Source organism: Mauremys mutica, chromosome 15 (genome assembly GCF_020497125.1).
Source record: "Mauremys mutica isolate MM-2020 ecotype Southern chromosome 15, ASM2049712v1, whole genome shotgun sequence".
NCBI classification, from domain to species: domain Eukaryota; kingdom Metazoa; phylum Chordata; order Testudines; family Geoemydidae; genus Mauremys; species Mauremys mutica.
In genome coordinates this window covers 31,072,437-31,087,121 of record NC_059086.1, presented here as the reverse complement: position 1 = coordinate 31,087,121, position 14,685 = coordinate 31,072,437, and the positions used below count along the sequence as shown (strand labels likewise).

General features: G+C 49.7%; 1 protein-coding gene across 1 annotated transcript; it reads left to right on the top strand.

The window, feature by feature from the left end:
- The first annotated feature begins 5,459 nt into the window (after window positions 1-5,459).
- Window positions 5,460-11,931, top strand: LOC123349972. Its single transcript, XM_044988308.1, has 4 exons — window positions 5,460-5,568; window positions 5,937-6,058; window positions 8,178-8,804; window positions 11,928-11,931. The coding sequence occupies exons 1-4, from the start codon at window positions 5,557-5,559 to the stop codon at window positions 11,929-11,931; spliced, it is 765 nt and encodes a 254-aa protein (XP_044844243.1). The 5' UTR covers window positions 5,460-5,556.
- Window positions 11,932-14,685: the final 2,754 nt, after the last annotated feature.

Sequence of the window (14,685 nt, the reverse complement as noted above, 5' to 3'; positions counted from 1 at the left end):
TGCTGTAACTTTTATGATTTTATTGCCAACTTTAATAAAACCGCTAAAAGAGAGAGGCTCTTGTAATTGTATGTGTTACTTGCTGATGGTTTCCTGTGTTCCTATGGGCTCCAGATCTAGAACAGAGACAACTCGCTTGAACTTGAGACTGTAGCCACCAGAGCTGAACCCAGGGAAATGTGATTGAGGTTAAATAGAATGAAAGGCTCCAGATTTGGTGCTGAAACCCAGGACCATAGAAAACGCAAGAAACCATAAAGAACATGTGGAACCATAGTAACCACAGAAACCCAATAAGAAACCAAGGTTTTAAGAAAAAAATATATATATCTAGGTCAAAAGTCATACTGGGAGATGTCCTGCTTTTGCTTATGCCTGCTTGCATTCTATGTTTGTCTGTCTGGTTAATGTTGTAAACATTGAGGTCAGGAGAAGAAAATAGGATTTGCAATTGTGTAATGGACCCTTGAATTCACGTATGGGTAAAAGCCCCCTACCAGGCGTGGCAGAGTGGGTCGGACACTTCTCCGTCATTTGTCAATAATAAGCAACAAGCACCCCCGCCCCCCACACACATCATATTAATTAATAAGCTTCCCAAACTTTAAACTCCTCTGGACTACGCCACTGATGGAGGATCAAGGAAATCTTTGTGGGGTTGCCTTGGTCACTGCCCCTTCCTCTCGGTTTGCTCCAGCTGTAGAACACCTGAAGGAGAAGCATCCGACCAAGTGGGTATTCACCCATGAAAGCTCATGCTCCATACGTCTGTTAGTCTATAAGGTGCCAGAGGACTCTTTGCTGCTTTTGAAGGAGAAGTAAGCACCACAAACCCTTCTCAATTTAAAAAATCAAATCAAATCAAATCCCTGTAAACATTTTGGGAGCAAGGAAGGGACGCCGGCCACTTTTCCAAAAGAAATAGGGAACAAAATAAGTTAAGCACTCAGGCATTTATTGCAACAATTCCAACTCCACAAACGTCCTGGGAGGCCTTTCTGCGAGACGACATTAAAGCCCATGGGGGAGGGTTAGTTAAAAACTACTGGAGTGCTTGGGGCCCCTAGAGATCCCTGAAATTGATGGTATTTCCTCTTTGAAAAGGAAAAGGCGGGGGCGGGGAAAGGCTTAAGAGGTGAAAGAAATAGCCCTGGATTGTGTATCTATAGCGTGTAATATCCTATGGAAAAGGATTTAAAAGAAAGGTAAAACAACTGCAAAAGGTAAAACAAGCCTTATGCAAAGAGCAGAAGTCTAGTTAGACATTGAAAAAAACAACTCAGTAGGGTAAGGGAGTTCAATCCTGTACTCCTTAATCAAAGGAAGAGTTTGGCAAGAGACTTAAGCTCCAGTAAGCAACACCTGCAAGAGGCTGGTTATAAAATTATGGTGTGAAAAAGAAGCCACGGGGCAGGAACATTTGTTTGGGCAAGAGTAAAAACAGCAGCGCAATTAAAAAAAATATCTTGCAAGCCCATCCACAACGGGGTCGTTTCTTGCAAGAAACTCAGGGAACTGTAGCAGTTGCTGTAAAAGCCTGTAAGGGTGAAATTCTGGATATCAGTATCTCTTAAGAAAGACAAAAGTCTTTGCAATCTAAAAGTCACTTTAATCTCTCTAAGCCAATCTCTCTGAGCCATAATAAAGAGAACAAGTGGCATCATTCATTTGAAATCTAACATGCCCATTGTAGCCCAAGACACTTTAGAGCCCAAACCAGAGCCTCCACATGCACCCAAGCCAGGCAGGAGTGACTTTGGTAGCTAACATGAAGCAATGGGAAGGCAAGTCACCCAATACATTCCACAGTAGACTTTCAGCCGCTTGGCTCTTTAATGAAATGCCTGGTAAGGAAACAAACCCACAATGTATTAATTTGTTTGTTAACAATTCTTCACCAGCACTTTGGGGTAAAGTAATAATGTATGTTAACCCTGGAAGCACTCTGCTGGGAGAGCTGGACTAATTGTCTAAAGCTTAGAGTTATATTCAAACCCAACCAAGAAATTCCAAGAGAAATCCTCCTCCTATTGCAATTGTTCAAGGAGCCTCTGATAAAGCAGTAGTTAAAGGAAAGGTCCAGACAATAATAGTTAAAAAGAACCATAAGCCCCAAAACTCAGTAAAATGTCCAAAATTACAAGAAGGCCCTGGTAGTGGTCTCACTGCCAAACCTGTGCCAGGGGTATTAATTAATCAGGTACAATTCGCACATATCCCTGCTCTGTTATATTTGTCTAATTGGCAAATGAGAAAATTCAGTTATTGCGGACACCAAAGTGGCATTTTTCTTCTCAGTAATCCTTGGGGATAAGATTACCACTTATCAACCACAGATGCAGGATATAGCTAATTTGGGTTTAAAACTAGACAATAATAACTGAATGAATTGGTTTTGCTTAGTCTGGAAAAGAGAAGACTGAGAGGAGCCATGACAACAGTAAAAGGTTGTTATAAGGAGGAGGGAGAAAAATGATTCCTTAACTTCTGAGGATAGGACAAGAAGCAATGGGCTTAAATTGCAGCAAGGGTGGTTTAGGTTGGACATTAGGAAAACTTTCCTAACTGTCAGGGTGATTAAGCACTGGAATAAATCGCCTCGGGAGGTAGTGGAATCTCCATCACTGGAGGTTTTTAAGAGCAGGTTAAACAAACACCTGTCAGGGATGGTCTAAAGATGCTACTTGGTCCTGCCATGAGTGCAGGGGACTGGATTTGATGACCTCTCGAGGTCCCTTCTAGTTCTATGATTCTATGATTCTGTGATCTCTATGCTCCTCAGAAAAACCCCAAAACCCCAAAAAACAAGTCCACTGGAAATTCTATGGAGGATTACAGAATTGTTTGGTACAGAAATGTCAATTAAAAATAAGGTGAATGTTAAAATAATCGGAAAGCACATCAATTACGTACTCCAGAAAATAAACCGGTCTCCTGGTGGGGTGTCCAAGCCTGTCCCCCGTCTTTCCCCTCTCTCACTGGACGCCAGGCAGCGCCCGTGCAGTGCCAATGGCGGACACTGCTGCCGGCAGCCCCTGGGAAGAAGCCAGGGAAGGGAGCGGCAGGCCAGGGGGGTCTCTCACGTCCACTGCCAACCATTTCCCTGCAGCAGATGGGCCCCTCCCCAACCAGCCCACAGCTCCCTTGCCAGCAAACAGGAGCAGCAGGGCAGGGACCCGTCCACCAGCCAGATAAGGTAACCCAGCCATGAGCGGGACTGCCCCAGCTCCGAGTCTCCCCCCACGCACTCCCCCCTACACACACACCCCAATCCCCTTCCCTGAGCCGTCCGCACCCACAGCCCCCTTCCCTGACTCCTGCACCCCCACACACACACCTAGCCCCCTGCCCTGAGCCTCCCACCGCCCCCAACCCCCCTGCTCTGACTCCTAAACCCCCCCACACACACCTAGCCCCCTTCCTGGACTGAGCCCCCACCCCCAGCCTCCTCCCCTGACTCTTGCACCCCCACACACCCAGCCCTCTGCCCTGAGCCCCCCAAAGCCCCCAATCCTCTGCCCTGTGCCTCCCCACAACCCTCAACCCCCTGCCCTGAGCTCCCCCCCACCCACACACAACCCAGCCCCCTGCACCCCACACTTAAATTTCTAACAGGTACTGTCGTATTGCAACACCTCCACCCCGATCCTCTGCCCTGAGCCCCCCACTGTGACAGGACAGTACCTGTAAGAAATTTAAGTTACTTTCACCCCTGCCCACAAATAACTTGTTGCTCTCAAAAGGGGCATCAATGAATCTGGGGGTGAAACATGTTGAAGGTAATAACCCCACTGTGTGGTCAGCCGGAAAGCTACCAACAAAACTTACTGGCAGTAAATGTAACACAAGTATCATGTCCAGTACAACTAATTGCATGGAAAGCTCCTATGAAGCAAAAAGCCTTTGCAGGAAAGAAACAGTATTGTGCAGTACCCAATCAGAAAGAATTCTGTCATGGTCAATGCTGATTTATGGTCACAAATCCAATTTTTTGTTTTAAAAAACAAATAATAGATTATCAGTGTTGGAAGGGACTGCAAGAGGTCATCTAGTCCAAACCCTGCTCAAAGTGGGACTAACCCCCAAAGGGCCCCATCAAGGATTAAACTCACAAGCCTGGATTTAACAGGCCAATGCTCAGACCACTGAGCTATCCCTCATTTTTAGGTCAGCAGCTGCTATCCAAGGCCTAAAATAGCTAAGCTAAAGCCTTTCAGCAGGCCTCAGCCCACAGTCTTCTCCTGTTTCAGTTTGCCTGACTTATTAGTTTCTCGAAATATTGCTTCATCTTATACTATTATAAACCTATAAATCAATTCTGACGAACATATAAGGAGTCTATAGAATGGAATCATGACATCACACAATAACTAAATACCAAACTAAAGCCATTGGCTAGACTCCATAGATGGTCGAGTTCGTCACTGCATAGGCTGGGATTCTCCTTTGCAGCCTGGAACCACCTCCCCTGTTCACCCTCTTTGTTCTCCAGACAGTGCTCCCAGGTGTTGAGTTTTGGGAGGGGCGAGAGGCCAAAAGTCACTTCCCTTCCTTTATAGGCTCTCCCACTTGCTGGAAAGATCTATATAACATGAGTCAAGCCCTGTCCATTGTCTATGGTCTCCCTGTGAGAAGCCTTCATTGGACACACATGATAGTCCTTGGGAGTGTGCATTCCCCCTATGGGCCATCAACACTATCTGGCTTCTACACTGTTGTACCTGAAAGACTGGTTGTGGGTGTTTCCAACCTCACAACATCTTCCAGTGACACACACCAACCACAACTTCATAAGTGCCCATACAATGACAGCACATACAATCCACCAGGACATTAATGTTCAACAGATCGAGCCCTTTCGAATGATGCCTCACAAGGCTCACTGTGTACACAACAGAGCCGAATTCTATCACCATGGTAAATATGGGAGTGCCAGGGAACTGCCTTGGAGCACAGAGGGTCACAGTGCCAGACACAGGGACAGAGATGTGAGGCCCCAGGCCTTGCTCATGAGGAGGAGAATCAGGAACATCACCCCGTCGACCCCCAGCATGAGACAAGCCAACCCACCTGCACAGGGCCAATGCTCCAGCCTGGAGTCTGCGCTGGCCGGTGTTCACCACCTCCCATCCCCCACTGCTGTGTGCCCTGGCCCTCACCATACCCCATCCCTCACCCCCATCTGCCCTGGCCCTCCCCAGCTCCCAGCCCCCTACCCATCTGCCCCAGTGTCCCCACCACCTCCCATCCCCCACCATGTCTGCCCTGCCCCTTGCCACCTCCCATCCTGTTCCCCCATCTGCCCCACCCCTCCTGGCTCAGCTCCACAATATTTCCTTTCAAGGCAATATTGAATGAATTAGCTGAGTCCCACCTCCCCTGCCACTGGCCTGGTCACGGGGACAGCAGGAGTGGGCACCGTCCCTCTGCAGCATGGGGCGGGGCGTGGTGGAAAGAATGGGGCTATAAGAAGAGGGGCTGGGAGCTGAGAGCCCATCACTGGGGATCCGGTATGAGCATCTGTCAGGGAGTGACGGCACCTCCTACTCCTGCCCCATGGCAACCATGGTGAGTACCCGCTGCCCCTCACCTCCTGCCCCATGGAAATCCTTGTGAGTCCCTCCCACCTCCTCTTGTCCCATGGAAACCCTGGTGAATCACCACCGCTTCCTCCTGCCCCATGGAAATCCTGGTGAATGACCACCGCTTCCTTCTGCCCTATGGAATCCCAGTTGAGTCCCCTTTGTTCTCCCGCCCCGGGCCATAAAGCCCCATGGAAGACCTGTCTGCCATTCACACCCCACCCCATCAATCTCCAGGGGGTTATCCCCTGCCCCCTCTCCTGTCGGTAGCACACCAGGGGCTAGCGGATGTGGGTTGGTGGCTCTGGGTTGTGCCCAGGCTCAGGGGTGCTGATACTGTGGGGTCCTGTGCAGGTGTCGGGACGGATGCCCAGGGCTGGACTCCTGCTGCTGCCACTTCTCCTCTGCTTCGGGCCAGAGACTGTCGGGAGCATCAACCCGGCCGCGCTCAGAGAGACTGTGGATCATGTAGATAAGTGAGTGAGATGCCAGTGGGGCATTTCCCATCTGGCTGGGACCCGTCTGCCCTCCTCGGGTGGTAAATGAAGGAAAACGGGGGGAAGATGCTTGACGTTTGCCCTGTGTGATTTTCTATGGCATAGGTGGCTTAGTGCATGGCAGAGCTGGGAGGGGTGATTTTGGGGTGCAGGGGGAGCTGGGGCTCGGAGCTGGGAGGGGTGATTCTGGGATGCAGGGAGAGAACTGGAAGAGGGGTACTTCTAGGGGTGCACCGGGCTGGGGTTGTGGGTCTCATTACTATTGTGAAAAACTGGTTGGAAACTGGAATTCCAATTCCCTCAGAAATTTCTATTTTCTTTTCAGTCCAAATTAGTTACTAAAATTTGAAAACTTCCATGGAATGGGATTTCCAAATTTTGTTTTAGAATTATGTTTTGTTAGATAGAAACATTTGCTTATGACTTTATTTTATATTTTTACTTATATTATATTACTGTTTATAATATACAGGTGAAATATTATATTACATTATATTATACAGCAGGAAAGTCAAGTTGCTAAAGCTGAAATGGAAATATTTGGATCTTGCTGAAATGAAATATTCAGATATGGTCCAACTGAAATCTGTTTTTAATTTTTCCAAAACAAAATTTGGAAATCCCCAAGAATTACCCCTCTTCCAGTTCCAGGCTCCATCTCCCCCTGAATCCCACAATCACCCTTCCCAGATGCGAGCCCCAGCTCCTTCTGCACCCATACACAGGGGAAGCAGACAATGCTCACCACTCCCAATAAGGCAGATGGACTTTTCCTGGGGGCCAGTCAGGGCCAGGTCATCTGGGGCTCTAGCTGCTGCATTGAGGGCTGGCAGGGTGCTGAGGGCTGGCAGCTCTGATCTTCGGCTGTTCCCTGCAGTTAGCCTCCAAAGAACTGCGTTCCTTTTGGACCCCAGTTTATATAGTGAAACTTGAGTTGGGCTTAGCTGTACCTGAGCCAATCGTTAACTGAAATGCTATAGAATTGTGTTTTTCTCCAATCCTAGCCCATTACAAAACAATTCTTTACCCAATCATAACCCGCCACCTTACTTGATTTAAATCTTGTAAAATTAGTTCTGCAACTGACAGAAACAATCAAAGAACCAGACAGAGACCATCTAGATAAAGAGTAGAGAAGTGGGGGACTATAAAGGCAGGGGTGGCTCTAGTTTTTTTGCCGCCCCAAGCACGGCAGTCAGGCAGCCTTCGGCGGCGCGCCTGTGGGAGGTCCGTTGGTATCGTGGATTTGGCGGCATGCCTGCGGGAGGTACGACAATAAGTGGGTTTCTTGCCAGACTGTTGAATGCTGTCAAATAAAGTTTTCTTTAATGATCTTAAGATCTGGTGATGGTGGGGACTGTTAGCACAGGAATGCTGCCTTAACAGCCCAATCTTACATTTTTTTTTAAATTTAGAGGGAATATGACTCTTTGCTTCCTGGGCTGCTGCTTATTCCTGAAAAAGGCCTCAGACCTTACAGATTACTGCCCTGTCCTCAGTCAGTTATGAGCCCCCAACCTTCCCCAATTCAGCTGCACAAGGCCACTTCAGGCAGAGGTAGGATGAGAACCCAGCTCTCTAACGTGGCAGACATAAAGCCTTTCACACTGAATGTGCCATATATAGGTGCTATTGTCAGCCTCCCTTTAATCACAATCACAGTCCCCTCCCAGAACTGAAGGGAGAAATGAGGAGCCCTGATCTCCAGTGTTCTTCAGCTCTCCAGTAAATCGCTGTGTATGCTGGGGCCAACTGTGTGTCATGTCCCTCTCTTGGGGTGGCTCCGCATAAAAGCTCCGGCTTGTTCCTGGAGCTCAAGCGGTAACGCTCAGCCCTGTGGGGCTGACGGACCAAAGCTCACACCAGGCTGATGATCCCTGGGGGCACCTGTTGCAGTTTCTTCTAAAAACCGCCCTCCAGGTTTATTTCATTCTCCCAGGGAGCAAACATTCCCTAATCCAGGCTGGAGCCCTGAGAGCCTAGAACCGGCCAGTGACGGCGCCATGTGTGACCCACCCCAAGTTTGCCGCTCGGGGCTGGGGCAGAGCTGTTCAGAGCCCCCTGTCTTCTCACTGCCCTTTGCTTTGCCTTCGCTCAGGGATGGGTTGGCTGTTGAATACGCCTTCGCCGTCAGCCTGCAGAAAGCCAGTTGTGAGAACCCATCTGGTCTGGAACAGGTGCTGCGCAGGAACAAGCTGCGGGACATGCAGGCGGCCATCAACCCAGAGGGTGTCCTGTACGACCCAGACGAAGGGCCCATTGTGGCTGCCCGGATGCAGCGCCTGGGCAGGGCGGGGGAACATGCCGAGTGGCGCCTGCTCCAGGGCGACCGGAACAGCCCCGTGCAGAAGCTCCTGGCCCGGACCTACAACGAGAGAAGCTGCCTGATCTTCTTCACCATCCGCTCGCCCTGCGCGGGGACGTGCCTGCTGGTGAAGAGGCCCCACAACATCCTACGGATGGTGAGCGACACCTTCCTCCCCATCGACCACAACTACAAGGCCTTCATCTTCCGGCAGATCTACCGTCAGGACCGGGACCTGGATCCTCAAAGCCTGCTGGAGGCCTGGCACCAGCTGCCCAACGTGCCCCTGCTGCGCTGTGACACCAACGGCTGCAGGGACTGCAGAGGGAACGACCCCAGCCCCGACCCCAGCGCCTGCCTGGATGAGATTCGAGCCATGAGGCAGCCGCTGCACCCATCTGGCAGGAGGCAGAAGGAAGAGCAGGGGGCAGAGGGGAGAGCAGAGGATGTAGGGGAGAGCAGGGGGCACCTTTGGAGGGTTGGGGAGATGGTGGGTCAGGGGGCACCATTGCAGGGCTGGGGGGACAGCAGGGCAGAGGGCGACATCGTAACATTGTGGGGATGGCAGGACATTGCGCGTATTCAGAAGCGTTGGCCCCCTCAGCAGCCTAAGTGGCCCCCTCAGAGGCCTTGGCCCCCTCAGCAGCCTAAGTGGCCCCCTCAGAGGCCTTGGCCCCCTCAGCGGCCTAAGTGGCCCCCTCAGAGGCCTTGGCCCCCTCAGCGGCCTAAGTGGCCCCCTCAGCGGCCTTGGCCCCCTCAGCGGCCTAAGTGGCCACCTCAGAGGCATTGGCCCCATCAGCGGCCTATTTGGCCCCCTCAGAGGCCTTGGCCCCCTCAGCAGACTAGGTGGCCCTCTCAGAGGCGGGGGTAACGGCAGGGCTGAGGGTGCTGCAGGAGGGTTGGGGGCATGGCAGGCCAGGGGGTGCTATCGGGGGAAAGGGGGATGGAGGTTTAGGACGCTCCATCTGAGGGTTGCAGGGATTACAGGGCAGGGGACACTGTTGGAGGGTTCGGGGACATGGGAGGATACAGGGGGTGGAGGGGGTGGGATATTTCTTTTTTCAAGGCCTGTGATTTTGCAGAGTCCCCTCATCCTGAATGATTAACACCAATAAAGTGTTGAAGGTTCCTGGGGCCTCGTGTCTCTGTCCCTGTGTCTGTCTCCCTCCTCTCTGTCCGTGCGCTGGACTTTACACAGCGTGGGAGGCCTCGCAGCCTCCCTGGCAGTGCCCCCTTCATCGGGCCCGGCCTGGCCCCCACGTTTTGACTGGGGCTCCCCCTGAGCTCAGACCCCTGGCAGAGTCACCCCCTTGGGAGCGAGGCCGGGCAGCCTTTGCCAGACACCCAGCTCGCTATGGATGAACCTGGCCATCAGCTGCCATCTACTGGTGAGGTGGAGGTAGACTCTTGAAAAACACACTGGACAGGCCCCAGTTTGCATGTTTCCTGCCAGCGCCGCACTGGCTGGATCAGATGGGGGGAAGCTCAGCGGGGGCTGAGAGGGGTCAGGGCAGATCTGCCCTGTGTGCTCTGGGCGGGTCCATGAGATTGGCCGGCACGCGCCGCACCACGGGAACTGCTGGGCAACACGCCCTGGCTCCAGCGCTGGGCACACGTCCACCTGCAGTGGGACGTGTAGGTGCCCCATCATTCCACGGAGACCTGTAGCTCCCCGGACTGATGGGACGAGGTTCCAGTCAGTGGCTGGAGGCTCTGAGGTGCTGCGCTGGGGATGGGGGACGAGAACAGGGGATAGGAGAGCCGGTTAGACAGAAACCTGGGCCTGCCCTGGTTTGGTGAGTCGTACATGCCTGTTCGTTTCATCCGCTTCTCCCCTTGAGCCAGATTCATCTGCTTGTTAACAAGGCCGGGATCCGCTGACGGGGATTGGTGGGTGGTAAAGGCTACGGCTAGCGTCAGGTGCCTGTCGCTAAAGCCCAGTGGTCATGGTACATGTGGTATATGTAGGTACCAATGACACAGGGAAGGACAGAAGAGAGTCCCTGGAGGCCAAATTTAGGCTGCTAGGTAAGAGATTAAAGTCCAGGACCTCCATGGGACATTGAGGATCCCACAGCTGTCAAAGTGACCATTTTTTGGTCTGCCGTGGACTCATGCTAGGCAGAGTGGGTGTGCCTATGCAAACAAGATCCGCCCCCTAAGCTCATTTGAGAACCACTGATGTAATTGACTGGGACTCTTTCATTTGTCTGTTTCTGATCAGACCCTGCCTGTATTTTATCATTTTCCATCCTCTTCTCCTCACAAGGACATAGAGATGCTGTAATAATAGAAGCAGCAAAGAATCCTGTGGCACCTTATAGACTAACAGACGTTTTGCAGCATGAGCTTTCGTGGGTGAATACCCACTTCTTCGGATGCAAGCAGTGGCATAATAGATCCTCCCCTAAGAGATGTTCGAACCACGTGCTCCTCCACACCTGCTGGCTTTCCCCCAGCCCTTAGTTTAAAAACTGTCCTAAAGGCATCACAGAAACTGGGTGGAATGAGGATAATCAATGGGACACAGCAGTAAAACCAGGGTACAAAAAAAAAATATATCGGCAGGACAGAACAGGTCGTGCTGATGGGGGAGTGGCACTAGATGTGAAAGAATGCTTAGAATCAAGTGAAGTAAGAGTCAAAAATGAATTAAGGTTGGGGTATCCTGGGGAAGAGACTGCAGTTGAGGAGCGGGTCCCAGGCAGGGGCCAGAGTCTGGATGGGGATAGAGTTGCTGGGGCAGGGGGCACACACCCTGAGGTGAGTGGGAGGTCTCCAGGCAGGGGACTGAAATTGGGGGGGGTCTGAGTGCAAGCCTCTGAGTGCCACTCCCCCTAATCAATTAAAAATATGTTTTTATATATTTATCCCCATTATAAATGCTGGCAGCAAAGCGGGGTTTGGAATGGAGGCTGACAGCTCGCAACCCCCCATTTAATAACCTCGTGACCCCCTGAGGGGTCCAGATCCTCAGTTTGGTAACCCCTGAATTACATTATGTAATAGCAGACAGCTAAAAGGAGACAATTTTTTTAAAGTGCTCATATACCAATGCTAGAAGTCTAAATAATAAGATGGGTGAACTAGAGCACCTCATATTAAATGAGCATATTGATATGTAAGCAGAGTCAGGATGAGCTCTACCCTGACATCTGGTGGTGAATTATGGCGAGTGTGGAAAAGAACTTAGGGGGTGGATCTTGTTTGCATAGGCACACCCACTCTGCCTAGCATGAGTCCACGGCAGATCAAAAAATGGTCACTTTGACAGCTGTGGGATCCTCAATGTCTCGGTTATGGGGTAGGAGGAATAAAGTGTTGTTACCCTGATTATGTGAATGAAGGACTATGAGCCTGTTTTATGACAGAGGGAGTCACAATCAACTAAGTAGCACTTGCCAGACAAGGGGCATGGGTTCCCAGTGAATTGAGAGAGGTTGTGGGGGTAAGTGAGTGTGAGCTCAGATTGGGTGAGTAGTCTCTTGGTCTATCCAAGGCTGTGATCAAGTGTCTTGATGTTTTTGGTCTTTTGGCCTCCAGATGAAAACCTGGTTTGTGTCTTGGGAACCTTGAAAAAAAAATTATCTAAATTATTTCTTCCTTCCAGTGTTGAGTAGCAGAGCTAATTTTGCTTCTCTTAAGAGTCTAACTAAAAGCTGTTGAGCTGAGTTCCTTTTGTGCCAATGGTGTACCAGCACTGAGGCTCCCCTACTATGAATCTGAAATCACTCAAAGAGCTGAAATTACTGAGGTAAGGTTATTGAGTGGTGTGTTAACTAGTGGTGATGCCTGAAGATATTTTGTAAAGCAACTAGCAGAGTAGTTTGCAGGATGGTTGGAGTGGTTCATGGAATGGTGGGTGGAATAGAGCAGCTTGTGGGACAGTTGGAGCAGCCCATGGAACAGCGAGAGGAGCAGTTTGTGGGGACGACTGGAGGCGCGAAGCAGCTAGTGGAGAAGAGCTGTTTGTGGTGAAGGCTGCAGCAGACCTCCACGGAGTGGCGGGGCAGTTGGCCTTAGCCCACGTAAGGTGCCCCTTAACACCCCGTGTGCCCCCCTCCCCCAATTCTGCCCAGGCTGGGTGTGTGTGTGTAAAACTCTGCAGATGAACTTTTGAACTCTGGGGCAGCACTGACCAGGGACAGAGACTTTTGGGTTGTTGGACTTTGGGGTGACTTAAGACCCTAAGGGAAAAGGACATTGCCCAACTTACTGGGAGGTGGGTCTTTTGCTCATGGTTTGTGTTATGAATCCTGTTTGTGGTATGTCCCCCATGTAATGCTGCATTGTTTCCCTCCGTCATTAAAAGGATTTTGCTACACTCAGACTCCGTGCTTGTGAGAGGGGAAAGTATTGCTTCCTAGAGGCGCCCGGGGGCTTGGGGGGGTGTAATTGTTCCAGGTCACTGGGTGGGGGCTCGAGCTGGTTTTGCATCGCGTTATTGAAACGGAACCCCTGGATACTGTACCCAGCCCTTGTTGCTGCCAACTCAGATAGGCAGAAGGATTACAGATATAATAGGCATCACAGAAACTTGGTGGAATGAGGATAATCAATGGGACACAGTAAATCCAGGGTACAAAATATATCGGAAGGACAGAACAGGTCGTGCTGGTGGGGGAGTGGCACTAGATGTGAAAGAAAGCGTAGAATCAAATGAAGTAAAAGTCGGAAATGAATCAAACTGTACCATAGACTCTCTATGGATAGAAATTCCATGCTCTAATAAAAAGTATATAGCAGTAGGGCTATATTACCGCCCTCCTGACCAGGACGGTGATAGTGACTGTGAAATACTCAGGGAGATTAGAGAGGCTGTTAAAATAAAAAACTCAATAATAATAATGTGGGATTTCAATTACCCCCATATTGACTGGGTACGTGTCACCTCAGGACGGGATGCAGAGATAAAGTTTCTTGAAACCTTAAATGACTGTATCTTGGAGATGTGTTGACTGGAAAATAGAAAGGCGCATACACACTGGCAAAGAAGTGTAAAAATACAATTAGGAAGGCCAAAAAAGAATTTGAGTAGCAGTTAGCCAAAGACTCAAAAAGTAATAGCAATTTTCTTTTAAGTACATCAGAAGCAGGAAGCTGTCAAATAACCAGTGGGGCCACTGGACGATGGAGGTGCTACAGGAGCACTCAAGGACGATAAGGCCACTGCGGAGAAGCTAAATGAATTCTTTGCATCGATCTTCACGGCTGAGGATGTGAAGGAGAGTCCCAAAACTGAGCCATTCTTTTTGGGTGACAGATCTGAGGAACTGTCCCAAATTGAGGTTTTGGAACCAATTGATAAATTCAACAGCAATAAGTCACCAGGACCAGGTGGTATTCACCCAAGAGTTCTGAAGGAATTCAACTGTGAAATTTGAGACTGACCAACTATAGTGTGTAACCTATCATTTAAATCAGCTCCTGTATCAGATGACTGAAGGGTAGGTAATGTGACACCAATTTTTGAAAAGGGCTCCAGAGGTGATCCCAGCAATTACAGGCCGGTAATCCTGACTTCAGTACCGGGCCAACTGGTTGAAACTATAATAAAGAACAATATTGTCAGACATATAGATGAAACTAATTTGTTGAGAAAGAGTCAACATGGTTTTTGTAAAAGCGTAGAATCAAATAAAGTAAATTGAATGGGACGCTTTCATTTGTCTGTTTCTGATGAGACCCTCCCTGTATTCAATCATTTTCCATCCTCTTCACCAATGCTTCACCAATCTACTAGAATTCTTTGTGGGGGGTCAAGAAGCATGTGGACCAAGGGGATCCAGTGGATATAGTGAACTTAGATTTTCAGAAAGCCTTTGACAAGGTCCCTCACCAAAGGCTCTTACACAAAGTAAGCTGCCACGCGATAAGAAGGGAGGTGCTCTCCTGGATTGGTAATTGGTTAAAAGATAGGAAACAAAGGGTAGGTCTAAATGGTCAATTTTCAGAATGGAGAGAGGTAAATAGTGGTGTCCCCCAAAGGTCTGTTCTGGGACCAGTCCTATTCAACATATTCCTAAACGATCTGGAAAAGGGGGTAAAGAGTGAGATGGCAAATTTGCAGATGATGCAAAATTACGATGATAGTTAAGACCCAGACAAACTTCGAAGGGCTACAAAAGTCTCTCTCAAAACTGGGATAAAAAATAGGACAGAAAATATCATGTTGCCTCTATATAAATCCATGGTACGCCCACATCTTGAATACTCTTTGCATATGAGGAAAGACTAAGAAGACTGGGACTTTTCAGGTTGGAAGAGAGACGGCTAAGGGGAGATATGATTGAGGTCTATA